Below are 14,599 nucleotides of genomic sequence, written 5' to 3' on the forward strand. Positions count from 1 at the left end.
GCGGCCCGGCGTGCGCATGCGCGGAGGTTCCGTGACCGCGGGCCGGGAGCGGCAGCGCCGGGCCCTGCGAGGGGTGAGGGGCCGGGGGGACCGGGCTGGGTGTGGGGTGACGGGACCGGGGGACAGCGGCGCTGGGACGGGGGCTTGGCTGGGCTGGGCTGGGCTGTGCTTAGCGGGGCGGGCTCCCCCACTTCCCGGTTCCCTGTGCCGCGCAGCCCGGGCCGTTCGTGAGGTCCCTCCCGGGCCGTTGAGGCCGCTTTGGGCCCTGCCTGCTTGGCGTCCCGTCAGCGTGGGGACACGGGCTCCGTTCCCCTCGCACCAGGCCCCGGCACTTCCACAACTCCCGGGGCGGTCGGTGCCGCTGGGACAGCCCCCGGCACCCGGGCGTGTCCGTGGTACCGGGGCCGGTGCTGGCGGGCTGCGGTGGGTGCTGCCCGGGGCCGGGGGCTCTCCCTGAGGGGTGGGTGCGCTCCGCCGGGCCGGCCCCGAGCCAGCGGTGCTCGGGCGGGACCCGGCTTGGCCGTTCGGAGCTCCTGCCGCCAGCCGAAGCCTTTGGGGAGCTGGAGGGGCCCTGCAGATAGTGCCAGGTTCTCATCTCACAAGTCAGCCATCCCCCCGCAAATCAATAACCCGCCTGGGTGCTCAGAGGCACCCCGGAGTGGTCACGTTGGATGCAAAGTGTGGTGGGATCCTCTGTCCAGGTGGGATCCGTGTCTGGGTGTACTTGCCCTCCGCTCTCTGCCTCAGTTTTTCTGTTCACCCGTGCCTGAAACCAGCCCTGGGCTTGACTGAGAGGCAAACGCTTTGTTCCGCCTCACTTGCCGTGTTATTTTCCCCCTCCGAGGGGAACTCGCTTAAAAGCTTGTTTTGAATGGAAGAAGTCCAGGTTTGGAGCAACCGCGTTTATTTCTTGTTGTTTTGGCTGTCAACCCAGCCACCTTGTGCCTTGGGGATCAGCAGAGGCTGGCAGAGGGCAGGATCTGGTGCTTGGATTTATTGCTGTGACCCTTCTCTACTGCCGAGCTCTGTTCTTTCTCTTTAGCTGGCGCTAATCGGTGCTGGGTGCTTGTGTGAGGAAAGGTGTGTTTGGGTATGAATTACCTGGCAACAGCATCCAGCCCTGTTGCATCGGGTTTTGTTGTGCCCGAAAGTGCAGCTCAGCTGGTGTGGGGGCCCTGGATGGGTGGTTTGGGGTCGGAGCAGGGCTCAGAGCACCTGTAATGCTGCTCCAGTCGTGTCCCCTGCACACGGTCACGTTTTAGTGCAGCCTTGTGATCTCCCTGTGCTTTGTGTGCTCCCCTAATCCCTGTGTAATCTCTTCCCATGGGGTCTTTGTTGCCCTCCCAGTCTTGTCTCTCAAAGTGGTGTCATGATGCTTAACAATCCCTCCTGGGCATTCTCTTTTCTGAATAACCTGCTGAAAAGTCTCTATTTTACCAATCTGGTGACTTTTATTTTTAATTCAGTTTAGCTCAAGAGCTCCCAAGGCTCTTTTTCTTTTCCAGGTACAGGATTGCATTTCATGAAAACTTTTATCAGTGCTAGCAATTCAAGTTCAGAAACTTAAAAAAGGAGTTGGCTTTTTTAGAAATCATCTCAGATCCATGAATTTTAAGATCCTGTATTTAAAGTGAAAGAAAATTCTGCTTTCTGGAAATAGAACAGAGAATTAAACACAGCTTTCAAAGGCTTTAGTTCCTGTTCTCCAGCCTTCTCACCACCATTTGCTGGAGTTTGAGGAGCAGGGAGTGAAATTGTCGGAAAACACATCTGAAATGCACTCAGTTTTTTTCCTGTCCAAGTCTCCAATTAAAGCCATGTGGACAGATGTTTCAGAGGTTGTGCTGGGAATTTCCAGCCAAACAGATCCAAACTCAAGCTCTGAGCCCATGTTACCAAATACATTCAAAGTGAAGGGCATCTGACTGGAATATTTACGTCTGCACTTGAATTAGTCAGGGTTTTGTTTTCACTGGAGGAAGGGTGGCCCAGAGGATTTCTGGATTTCTGACTGGAGCTCTTATTGGTGAATAAGAGCTTTTAGGGTTGATGTGAATTTCAGCTTTTCAAGGTATTTTTAAAGCTTGTGGTGAAGTATTCTAGTCCATGGGAGTTGAGTAAAGATGTGAGCTGGGATGTGTAACACATCCCACTCTTCCTCAAACCCTTTCTGCTGTGGTGTAATGCTGAACACTGTACAAGTAGCTCCAGTATTGAATTGCTCAGCTTTTAACATTTGCGTGCTGCTGAATTCTGAAAGAGAAGTCAGGAACTGCAACTTTAGGCCTTTTCTTTCTCATTGGCCATAACTCCAGGACTTGTGTAATTCTGGCTTCCCACTCCATGCAAACAGCTGCTGGCTCCAGCAGCTTTCAGCAAGAACTGGCAGGAGGCTGAAATACGCCCCTCGCTCCTCCTTTGGAGCAGCAGTCCCAGCACAGGAAATATTTTTCCACTCTGATGGGGAAGTGGATGCTGGAGCACGCGACACTCACGTGCAGCCAGCCCTGGCACCTTCACGTGTGGTCTGCAGGATTCACAGCATCGCTGCCACCCCGGGCTGAGGGACAGGCTGTTGTCACCCGGCTGTTACCCCAGCGAGTGTGAGGTGACACGGGAAGGAGGTGGCTTTTGTGCTGCGGTGTCTGCTTGTTTGCATTTCCTGCTGCTGTTTCAGAAAGGAAGGAAAACGAATCGCTGACTCCCTCCTCACTGCCTCCCTCTTCTCTGCTCTGCGTGTGGCTGCAGATGAATATTTGGTAACAACTTTGGTGGGGGGGGAAGTGTTGATTCTGTATTTGGGGTTCAGAGCACCGAGTGCAGGTGGGTGGGACAGAAAATGCCACAGCCTGGCTTTTGCTCTGAGTGGAGCACGGACAGTGCTGGTGGTCCTTGGGCTGGAAAAGTGTCGGTGTGAAACCTGCCATAAAAAGAAGTGGCAGAAGCAGGTGTTGGATTTGATACCTTAAGTCTTAATTTGCTGTTTTGAGCAGTAAAGTAACTGTCCTTGGTGTGTTAGGCGAGAATGGATTACAAGGGAAAGATTAATAGCAGAGACCAGGGTGGGATCTTGGTGATCTGGAGCCGTTTGTCACCAAGACCAGTTGAGCTGGGGGTGTTGTGTAAAAATCTCAGAGCAGCTCACAAACTAATTTACACTGAATTCTTGGGGAAACTGTTGCCTTCCTCTTACAAATGCAGACGTGTGGGTGTGTCTGTTCTGTGCTCGCCCTCCTTCTCTGTCTTTTTTAAGCTATCAAGCCACACGGGCATGATGGATGGGACGCTCCACGGAGCGTGGGCTCTTCCCCCATCCGGCAGGGATGTCATTCTCTGTGCAGATGGCATCCTCCAGTGGAAGCCACCCACTGCTGCTCTGCCTCTTGGGAGACCTGAACTTTTCCATTGGATGGGAAGGAAGCTCACGGCTCCCTGCTGACTGCTGGGAGTTAAGCGAGCAATCAATGACGTGAGACCTCAGAAGGGAGAAGGCGAATTTATTTTAAAACAAAATGAGTTTCGCTCATTCACAGCCAAACCCACCTACACATGAGCACCAACGTGGGGATCTCCAAGTGGTTGTCCAGCATTTGGACAGATGTGTGTGCAGATGGTTTGGGCAGGATTCCTTGGAATGACACAACAGACAAGGAATGTGGAATATCAGACCTCTGGTGTCTGTTGGTGATCATGTGATGCCTTTGGATTTGCTCTTTTTACATCCCTTGGGGGCTGAGAGTGGTGATCTCTTCTTTTTGGAATTTATGCACTGTCCTTTGTGTCTTTGGCTTATGTCTTTGGGCTCCTACCCTTTCTCTATTCTTCTCCAAATCATCTCTTAAGGGCTTGAGTCTCTTATGCTGATTGTCCCTTGTTTGGAGTTGTTCCTTGTTTTCCAACCTGAGAAGCTGCAAATAGGGGTGCTTTGATCTTGAGTACCTACTAAATCAGTGCCCTCAGCACAGGCAGTTGATTGTGCCCTGTGTTCCTGCTGGTTCTCTTGTACTCCTCCCCAGCTATTTTTTGCTGGGATCACACTCAACTAAAGAAGTGTGTGATTTGCAAGGTGTGCCTTAAGAGTTGTCTTCTGGCTTTGTTTGCATGTGTAATGCTGCACAGGAGTCACAGGGCTGATCCTGGGCCAAAAAGAAGCCTGGTCAGAAGCCTGAATGGAGCTGATGGTGAAGCCCTGGAGGTTTGATCAGTGTGAAGAATTTGGGAGCCACTGGTGTAACTCAGTCGTTTGGCCAGCATTTGGCAGCTCACATTGGGGTGGTCAGTAATGCTGCCAGGAGCAATGCTGAGCATGGGGAAGGGGCAGAATTGGCAGTTTGCCTTGGCACACTGCTGGCTAGTGAGTGTCTGTGTGAACTCATGCCAAGCCTTACAGGTCTGCCTGACACAGATCAGCGGTGGCTCAGGAGTGGTTTGGTAGGGATCTGTGGTGGTTTTGGTGCCACAAACCATAGGAAGCAGAGTCTCTCTGAAGAGTGTTTGCCCTCAATTAGCAAGAGAAGTTGCCAGCACTGGCAGGGAGTGGTGGTACCTCACTCACCTTCAGCCAGATGGTTTTGAGGCCAGTCTGTTTCTCTGGAGTCAAATCCATAGTGAACATCCTCTGTGAAAGCTTGTTTCCCTCTCAGATGGTTTGTGTGATGTGGATGTGGGAGGGGGGGGATTTGGGACATCATTCTCAGCTCCCTGTGCTCTCTGTTTCTTGCTGCAGGTCCCCAGGAGAAAATGGTGTAAGGCCAGCACAGCTGCCACTTCCACTCGCGGCGTGCCAGAGCTCAGGGGGAACATGGCAGCAGCTCAGGGAGCGGGAAGCGGCTCAGCCGGGCCGTCCGGAGCGCCCGGCTCTGCCCCGGCCCACAGCAGCAGCTCGGCGGCAGTGGCGGTGTGGGAATGGCAGGATGAGTTTGGCAGGTGGAGGCCGTACCGAGGCAGCGTGTGCAGCTACATCGAGCAGGTTATCCAGGCCTCCCAGCAGAAGGGCCGGCGCTCGGGCTCGGGGCTGCTCAGCAGCATCCCTTTGGGACACGCGGATCCCGCCTTGGCTCCCTACGTCATCGACATTCCCAGCTTGACACAGTTCCGGCAGGACACAGGTAAGGGAGCTTCCCCAGCTGCTCTGCTGGTGTGCTTGGGGATAAGCAGGGCCTTGTTCTGTGTGTAAGAGCCCTGCAAAGCTCTCCTGTTTGTTACCATGCTGGGCTGAGCTCTGTGAGCACATCTGCTCTCCTGATGCTGTCTGCTGCCCACTGTGGAAAAATCTGCAGCTGGGTGCAGGCAGACAGCCGTGATCTCTCCAGGAGCATCATCATGGGACCCCCTGGAGCTCCCAGCCTGTGAGCCAGAGCTCTCAGAGCTGGAAACTTCCCCTGCCCACCCAGTCTATTCAAGATCACTTGCGTAAAAAAGGCCTTTTTACGATTCCAACCCTCCTGCTTGAATCCTTTGCTCCCTCTGGAGCTGGAGTGCCAGCTGCTTTACCTTGGCAAGCAGCCCTGCTCAAGCTGCTTGCAAGTGCCTGTGGCCCCCGCACGACACCAAAACGCTGCAGCAGAATATTCCCTCACTTGTGCTGTGTGAGCCTGGGAGAAAGGGCAGGATGGGCTTAATAGCAGAATTGAGACCTGATTTTCATTCTCCTCTCTTCTGGGGTCACTGGGAGTAGCAGCTCAGAATTTGTGAAGATGTCTCCTGCCTTCTTTTGCTCCAGATGTGCTGAGCAGCTGGAGCTTAGAAAAGGGCAAGGATGGAATGCATGCACTTCATCCCTGGAAAATCCAGGGAGATCCCAAATTACACACCCCAAATGAATAGCTGCTTTGGAAAACTTTCCATCCATCAGTTTCCCATTTGCCAATGTCTGTCCCATCACTCCAGGATGCAGTTGGGCATCATCCCAAGCTTTAGAGATGGGCATGTGCTGGTTTCTTGCCAGTTGAAACACTAAATGAGCAATATTTTTGAATCAACTGCATGATCAGCCAGTTCTGGCAGGAAAGGGAAGTGGTTGGAGCAAATGTGAGTGGTCATCACAGCTGCATCCGTGTTTTTTATTCTGACTTGGTGACCTTAGGCTGAGTTTATCTAGTAGTGTCCTGGATGAGGTACAGAGCTTTCTAAGCTGGATGCCTTGGCAGCTGTGCTCAGCTTGGCCTGTTCAGACATCTGGAAAGCCAGCTGAGGCTGTGGCTTTGAGTGGTACAGCATGGACCACCAGAGCTGGCACCAGCAGCTGTTTGTCTCCTGGTTTTTTCATGCCAAAACTTGTGAAGGAGCCTTCCAGCCTCTGGCCCTTTCAGTCAGTGCTCCAACCTGTGGACAGCAGTCCTGAGCTGTCTGGTGAAGGTGAGCAGAGAGCCTGTGGGAGGGTGAAACGTGTCCCGGTTTTGTGAATGGGACATTCTGTTCCACAAGTGCAGCTGTCTGTCCTCTTTAGATCCTTGTGAAAGATCTCAAAACACCTAGGGAATATTGTCCATTGCAAGGTGGTTTGGAGCTGTTCATCTCTGGAGGACAGTCCAGTTCTGTTCTGGAAATGATGTTGGCTGGTATGATCTCATCTTTCCTTGAGTTGTTAATAACAAAAAGGCTGATTCTGCTCCACAGCTCTCCTGCAGTGTTTCCCATTGATCCAAATGGAGGCTGATCAGAATGGCCAGTGCTTTGAACCTCCCTCCACAGATACCTGTGTGCTCTGCAACGTGACTGTTGGAGAAGCTCTCAGATCCCCTTTCCATGGCCCAGTTCTAAGCAAAGCTTTTTCTCTCTGCAAGGCACTGCCTTAAACGTGAACCTTTGAGTGAGCCGCCAGCTGAACTTTGTCATGTGCTGGAGAAAAGAATCTCTGCAGGAAACATCCCCATGAAAAATCTTTAAACAGTGCAAAAAATAGGCTGTTGTATTCTGCTCATTAGCTATTAGACAGATAAATAGGCTCTTCAAAGGAAGCCAGGGAGAATAACAGGAAGCCAGTGTTAACGGGAGCAGCGTCCCCAGCAGCAGGGAATGACAGCTGTGCGGGGGGATCTTGTGGGCAGGATTAGCTGTGGGCTTCAGCTGCTGCTCAAGGCAGATTAGCTGGGAGTGAGTGCAGGGGAGCAGCAGGAGTTGTCCTCTCACCACAGCTGTTTGCCCACCCTGGAGAGGAATGCCAGTTTCCCTGCCAGCCTGGGGGAAGGGGGATGTTTTCCCAGTGCATGGCCTTAGTCTTGTTGTTGACTCCTAAAAAATCTTTTTCTCTGCTGCTGTTTGAGGATGTTAAAAACACAAGTTACTTGCAAGTCCTGCAGTCTTCTTTGTGCTGCTTTTAGCTTCTGAGCTGCCAGTGAAGCAGGGGAAGCCTTGCTCATCTCCTGAGATGTGTCCCCTGGATACCTTGCCTTACCTGTGGCTGTCTTCTTTCTCTGGAAGCAGGTGCCCTGCACTCATTTCTAACTGTAATGCATGTCTCACCATCTCATTCCAGTCCCGTCCCATCCCTAGTCCTCCTCCTGCTCAGGGGTTCATTCCTGAATTTACCCACCTTTTGAGGGTTTATGTTTCTGAAACTTGGCAGGACTTGCTGGATATGAGCAGTCACTGATAGAGTTTGCTTTTGGCTGTTCAGTTTGCTTTTCCACTAAGACATCAATTCCAGGCTGGAAAGGTCATCCTGGTTCTGCTGATGCTTTCTGACAGAGGAAGATCAGGTCCCACAGGAACCTGAGCTCCGTGGTTGAGCTGTTGGAGAGGTTGCTGTGTTTGACTGGCTGCTAGTAGTGTTTTAAGCGTGCTGATGAGATGTTGTTTGTTGGCTGGTGTCACTGGAGAGTCCTGCTCTGCAATAAGTGGGGTGCTTGGTGCTGCTCTAGAGCAGAAACACAAGTCCTGGCATTCCTTGGTCTGGCACATTCTCCCTTTGAGAGAGTCTTAGCCCTTGTGTCAGCTCTGGAGCTTCAGCAGTGCCAAGATAAGGAAACACAATTTTCACAACTATTGCGTATAATAAACAGCAGTGTGATCCTCATGCCAGCATGCAGGCAGAGCCTGAACACAGCAGCAGTTGGATTTTGGCAGTGTGGAGTCCCATGTGGGCTGTCCTCCCTCTTCCTTGGTATGTGCTTGTTGAGTGGGAAGCTTGCCAGGTTTGCCTGTGCCCCAGAGTCTCCAGTGATATCTTGGGGCATTTCTCCTCATGCTCTAGCTGTGGGTACTTGTAAAGGAGTCAGTTTTCACCTGGAGTCCGGGAGCATCGTGCCATAACTCTCCTGACCTCTTTAGAGGCTTTATTTTTTTCTCTTGGTGCTCTTCTTCGAACTCCTCCTGTGTTGTAACAACTCACTGCACCCCTGCTCACCCTCACCTTCCTAGATCCCCAGACTTGCTTTCCCCATAGCTTTTCCTGTTCCTTTTTCTCTGTGTGGAATGTTGCTGAGGGTTTTTCCTGCAGCAGCAGTTTTGGCCGTGCTGCAAGAACCCATTTTTCAAAAGTTTGAGAGCTTCTGTCCTGTTGGGTGGCTTCCTTCCCTCTCATTAGGCTGCTGATTTTTTGAAGTAGGGGATAAAGTCCCCAGGAGTGAAGTCATCCTGGGAAGCCAGGGGGTTCGAGCTCCAGCTGTCGCTGTCGAGCGACCTTGCAAGAGTAGTGTGTCTCCTTCCATTTCTTTCCCTTTGTCTGAACAGCTGCTCTCTTCAGTTTTCAAGTTACTTCATTGTCTTCCCCTCTCTAGTCTTGCTCTCTCTTCCAGTAGTCAGGAGCCTGCAGAAGTTTGCCCTTCTCCAAAGTCCTTGTCCTTGCCCTTGACACTTGTGGGACTTCGCCCACTCTCCCAAGACCAGAATTGCCCCGACCCTTGTGTAGCAAAGTGGGTGTTCAGCCCCTTAAGTTCTCCTACAAAGCACTCCCCAATGGTGTCTTGTCTCTATAGTTACTCTGTTGTCAAGGCTGTGGGAGTTGGTTTTTTTTTTAACCAGATCTGTGCCTCAGCCTGATTTTTTTTTTTTCTTTTTACTTTTTTTTCCTTTTAACGTCAGGGAGGCATATGTGATCACTGTGCCTTTGTGCTCGGGTGTGTCTGTGTCTGCATCCTCTCTCCTTCCCTCCTTTCCCACCCTTCCTCCTAGCAGCTTTTGAACCTGCTGCCAGCCCACAATCAGATTTGGCAGAGGGACAGGGATCTCAGGGATGTTGCGTTTTTCTGAGCTTCATGAGCAAACCCAGCCCTGTTGGGAAGAGAAGATCTTTTAGTGTCCCTCTTGAGGGAGAATGAGAAAGACCACCCCCATGCAGGCAGCACGGAAACAAATCCCTGGGACAAGGCCCCTGTTGGTGAGCTGTCTGCTCACTGAGTTGTATTCACTCTCCCCTCCTCTCGCACACAGGGACCATGCGGGCTGTCCGCAGGCACGTCTTCCCAGGGGACTCTGCTGCCGGCCAGGGCGTGGTCTGGGAGTGGCAGAACGACGAGGGCGGGTGGTCCCCGTACGAGATGAACGTCTGCGTGTTCCTGGAGCAAGCCCGTGCCACGAACCACCAGCGAGTGGATCTGGGGCCCTTGGGCTACAACTACGAAGTTGACTTTGTGGCTCAAGTCCAGACCAACAAGACCACGAGGTTCCGCCGCAGCGTTCAGAGACGTTTGGACGCGCCGTACCCGGTGACCACCTCCACCGCACCCCTCCACAAAGGGGTGGGATGTTCTTGCCAGCAGTGCTGGCCCAACAGCGGGACTGGTCCCATCACCACACGCTACCGTCACTCCATGACAAACTTTCCCAACTCTTCCACTACCCATCAGGTTCCCGGGAGGACAGCGTCAGTAAGTTCTTCCAACGTCGGCTTCGTGCCCTATAACAAACCCACTTTGACTGGAGCAAGGTCAGCACCAAGACTCAATGCACAGAGCACCTTGGTTTTGTCTCAGGCTGGGAGCCTCAGTGCAGCACTGGCAGCACCTAATGGAGTCAGGTACAGATCCTAATTCACCTTTAAATACCATTTGTGTGTCCAAGAGATCTGCTGTGCTCAGGTCTGCCTTATCCAGGAGCTTCTGTGTCCCAGAGGGCTTTACCAAAGGTCTTCTCCCTAGGGGAAAGAGGTTTGTGCCTGTATATCCAGTATAGTGGATGAAAAGACTTTCCCTCTGCTTTCTGCCTCTTTTCTTCCTATTTCAGATATAGTCCCTGCCTACCAATCTCCCTGAACCACAGGGAATTTCACTCAGGTTGAGATTCTGAAGGTTTGAGAAAATTAATAGTGAGCAGTGGTATTTTGGATTAGGTTAAAAAGCAGTGACTCAGTGAAAGAAAAGGGGACTTGTAAACATGCTTACTTAATGAAATTAGGCAGTAGAGTGGAACACTGCTCTGCATTCTAAGTTCTTCCCCTTCAAGGAGGGCCCACAGGACTCATTGTGTGTGGCTGAGATCTCATGAGCTCTCTGTCAGAATCAGATGTCCAGGCTATTTTTCAGGCTAAGTGGTGATGAAGAGCAGAGGTGCCACTGGATCCATTTTCACTGTGGCTCTTTGATAGGGCTGGAACCAGTGTGCATCTTTCAGCCCAGGATTTCAGCTCCCATCAGCTAGAGCCAGAGGAGGGCTGTGTTTGCACCTTACTGGAGGGGGAGGAAGAGCTTCACTTCTCTTCAGGCCTCTTGGTTGCTGCCAGCTCAATGAAAAGCAGAGGCTTGTGGTCCGACAGCCCGGCTCCTCTCCGTGGCATGGGCTGTGGGGCAAGCCACAGTTGGTTATTCCACTTTGCTGTGCACAAGCCCTTGATGTCAGAGGTGTGTGGGTGTGTGTGGCAGGGCTGGCACCGAGTGTGACCCAGCAAGGGCTGGCTGACTGCTCCCTCTGTGTGTGAATGGCTGGAAGTGGCAGAGCCTTACACTCACTTCAGTGGGAATAACCCAGCTGTTGAACCCCTCAGAAACTGCAGGGGAACTTGTCAGGGCTGACTTACCTGTCCAAGTAAGCACAGAGATAAGAGATCTAGCAGTGTTTTGGAAGCACATTCTGCTAATTGCAGATTTGAGGTTTGAGGCTTGTTTTGAATCTCATTTGTGTTTTAAACAAGATGGTGAATCTTGAGATGTTTTTCTTTGTGTCGTATCAGGACTTTCCCTCTTTGGGGTCATCTGAGTGAAATGACTTCTCACATCCTGTTCTTCTTTCTCACGGTCTTTTTTTGGTGCTTTTTTTCCACCTGATGATTTTCTGTGTTGCCTTAAGCACAGTGCTTCTCTGTTCCAGTCACCTTCGAGTAGGGCTGAAAATCACACCTCAGCACTGGCTGCAGGAGCCCCCAGTAAGGCTCTGAAGAAGCTGCCAAATTCCCCCTCTCACAGGAGTTGCTGGTGGGTGCATGGGGCCACTGGGCTGCCTGGAGGATTTGCAAAGTGACTCAGGGTGGGGAGTTTGAAAAGGAAGAGCCAAATGCTGCAGCAGTTGCCCCACAAGCCTGTCTGGAGCCAGGCAGGGTACATTGTGTGCTACTGGTGGGGGAAAGGAGAGAGGATGGGGGAGAGATGCTTGGATTCTCCTGACCATGAGCTGAGCCATGCCCAGGCAGTGCTGGCTGGGAGGAGAGGGGTGGCCAGGAGGAAGCCAGGAGGTGCCTGTGGCTGCTTGAGGTTGGGCTGTTAGAACCTGTTTTGCAGCTCAGCTGTTCATGTTGTGGAGGGGGTGTGAGATGGCTGGTGTCCTCATCCCTAGCCAAGCCAGCCTTTCTGGGAGATGTGAAGGGATTGTACAGTTAAATCAATGCTGGGGACAGTAGGACATGCCACACAGGGCAGGAGGCAGCTCTTTGGGAGTGTGTGAGTGCTGTCAGACTTGTGTTAAACCCACACCCCCAGTGAGCCCCACTCCCCTGCTGCTAGCTGGCTGTTCTTTGGGGTGTGATCTGCAATCCTTTGGGATTGGTTGTCTGGGGTCACTCTCCTTTATCCCTGCCAGAGCAACAAGTGCACACAGGGGGGCAATCTCTCTCTTCCAGCAGTGAAGGGACTTCATACCCAGCTGACAGCTCAGGATGGTTTTTCCCCATCAGCCCTGTGCTGGGGTTGAGTCGGAAATGCCACTGGGTGGGTGTAATTGCTCCTGGCTGGAGTTACAGTCTCAGGATCATGAAACCCATGTTCCAGCAGAAAATCCTTTAATTTCTGTGAATTAGGGGAAACCTGAGTAGCAAACTCTAACAATGTGTTTCTTTTAATTCCTAAGCCCAGAGCATTCCTGGGTTATTTTATCCACTAGGTTCCCTGTGTTCCCCCCTTGGACATAGTACAGTGGTTAGTTCCCCTTCCCTTGCAGTCAATGCCCTGTATCACCCAACAGTCTCACTATTTTGGCTAATTATCCTGCATCAATTATCCTGCTATGGTTTTCTGGCTGTGTTCTCTTTGCTGTGAAGTGCAATTCCTGTGCTGGCCCATGCTTGGAGACCCAAGGGAAAGGAGCTCTGGGCCATGGTGGATCCTCTGGTGTCTGCTAAAGGTTGTGTTGTGTCCTCCCACAAGCTTTGCCTTCAAAGCAGCCCTAACAGATTACTGGCTTTTACACAACTGCTGATCTCCACAAATCTTGCACAGCTGGCTGAGCTGTGACTGGCAGAAGGGCTCAAAAACTTGTTGGGAGAGACTGAAAGGCAGTGCAGTTGTTTACACCCAATTTATTCAGGAAACACAGCTGAAAATGGCAGCACCTCTCTCCTGGAGGGCTGAGAACGAGGTGCAGTTCATCCTGAAAGCTGCCTGATTCCCTGTGTCACTGTGACAGCTATTTCCAGCATGGAGGCAGGCAGGGGTAGCCCCCAGAAGGGGGATGCCCAGGCTGCTGTGCCACTGAGGCTGATTCTATGTATTTCCTGCTTGCTGGAGGGCGGATGCTGGTGTGAGAGCAGGCGGAGCTCCAGCGCTGCCAAATGCACTTTAATTTCCTCCTGCTCTCAAGAGGGTCAAAGCCACTGGAAAACCCAGAGAGGAGTGCCAGGGCTTAACTAGATGCTAATATCCTTGGCTGTGCTGCTAATGAATTGCATACATGTGGGCATTATTTTGCTTCTTGGTGCATTAGTTTCCTCTGGTGGATTAAACCCAGTTAATGAATCTGGCCTCTCACAGAGAGCAGTGGAATCTGCACATGGAGTGTGCCATGGCAAGGGTTGTGTCCTTACCTCGGCACTGTTAGCTAGGATCCTGGGCAAATCCTTCCCACCCCACATGGGAAAGCATCAATTCCCTAGGGCAAGATCTCCCCTGCTCCCTGCACTGTGGTAATTACAGAGTAAGGCACTCTTGAAGCACAGTAAGGAGTGTCCTGCTTGTAATATGAGCGAGTAAAGCTGCAGGAAGCAATCTTCTGAGGGATGTTAATTAGTGTCCCAACCAGGCAAATCCCTGCAGTAGCTCTGCAGGCTTCTCTGAGCTTATAGGGCTTTGGCTGCTGGTCTGGGTTGTGCCTACAAACAAGGCAGGCAGCTTATGGGGGCAGGATTTTGTATAAAATTAGGGGGAGCAGGAAAAGGATGCTGACAGAATTGGGGTGTTCTTAAGAAAGGTGTAGTGCTGCACCCCAAATCTCCCATGGGGAACAATGCACAATCAGTGCTTTGTAGGATAAGGAAGAACCCCAACCAGGACTCCTCCTTTTTTCTCTCCACCTTTGTGTCCTTCCCATGAGCATTCCCATGAGCTGCTTGGCTGGTGAGGAGCTCTCCTGGTGCTGGTTCCACTGTGACTTGTCCTGCAGCCGTTTTAGCCAGCATGGTGCTACCAAGTGAGTCACTGATGTCATCTGACACTCAGCCCTGGGAAGGGCTTTGGACCTGAAGATGGTGTGATAGCACTGAGTGTGAAGCAGGGCTGGATGCTGCCCTGATTTGTGAGAAGTGTTGGCAACACCCAGAGGGCTACAAAGATGCCATGATAAAGAGATCTGTGGCCTGCTGGTTGTGTGGAGGGGGGAGGAAGGAAGAAAGGACCATATCAGGTGGAGAGGGTGAGTTCCTACAGGCTTCCCCAGTTCTGCTCCGTTGGGGTATTGTGCATGTGTGGCTCAGGTGATGGCTCCAACCTGGCCACACAGTGTTTGAAGTGGATTCCAAGCTGTTGACACAGTTTCTTGCTGGACTTGTGCTTTGCTGTCTCACTGGTGTTGCAAATTCTTGAAATTCTGGAGAAGCAAGTGCGTTTGTCATGCTGAAATCTCAGTCTGCCCTGTCTGCCTCCTGTAGCAGACTGCCTGGGAACCAGAGGTGGGAAATCTTACCAGGATCTTCTTGCTGAATCTCTGAGGACATTGTCTTATTTTGCATCCTTTTCTTCACAACCTGGTGATCCTGTTACACTCAGGAACACCCAGCACACAGAGAGGTGGGAGAGCAGGAGCAGTGGCAAACAGCAGGACAAAATTGCACCAAGAAGGAGGAATCAATAACAAGACACATTCAGAGAATTCAGGCGTTGACTTTCAGGTCTTGCAAGCACCTGCAGGAACGCTTGGCCAGGAGTCAGAGGCACTGCCTGGTAAGAAATTTCCATGGGCAGCAGGAGCAGGTGTCTCAGCAGCTCCTCTTGTCTCTCCACACTGCAGTGCTCGCTCTTGC

General features: G+C 51.9%; 1 protein-coding gene across 2 annotated transcripts in view; it reads left to right on the forward strand.

Moving 5' to 3' along the window:
- Positions 1 to 14,599, forward strand: part of DTX2 (deltex E3 ubiquitin ligase 2) — a 34,157-nt gene continuing 19,558 nt past the window's right edge. For both annotated transcript variants that reach the window (XM_033078357.1, XM_033078358.2), the window contains exons 1-3: positions 1 to 73; positions 4,727 to 5,108; positions 9,373 to 9,958. In XM_033078357.1, coding sequence (XP_032934248.1) covers positions 17 to 73; positions 4,727 to 5,108; positions 9,373 to 9,958 — 1,025 coding nt within the window. In that variant the 5' untranslated portion in view covers positions 1 to 16. The remainder of the gene's footprint in view (positions 74 to 4,726; positions 5,109 to 9,372; positions 9,959 to 14,599) is intronic.

This window comes from Catharus ustulatus, chromosome 22 (assembly GCF_009819885.2).
Source record: "Catharus ustulatus isolate bCatUst1 chromosome 22, bCatUst1.pri.v2, whole genome shotgun sequence".
Lineage (NCBI taxonomy): Eukaryota > Metazoa > Chordata > Aves > Passeriformes > Turdidae > Catharus > Catharus ustulatus.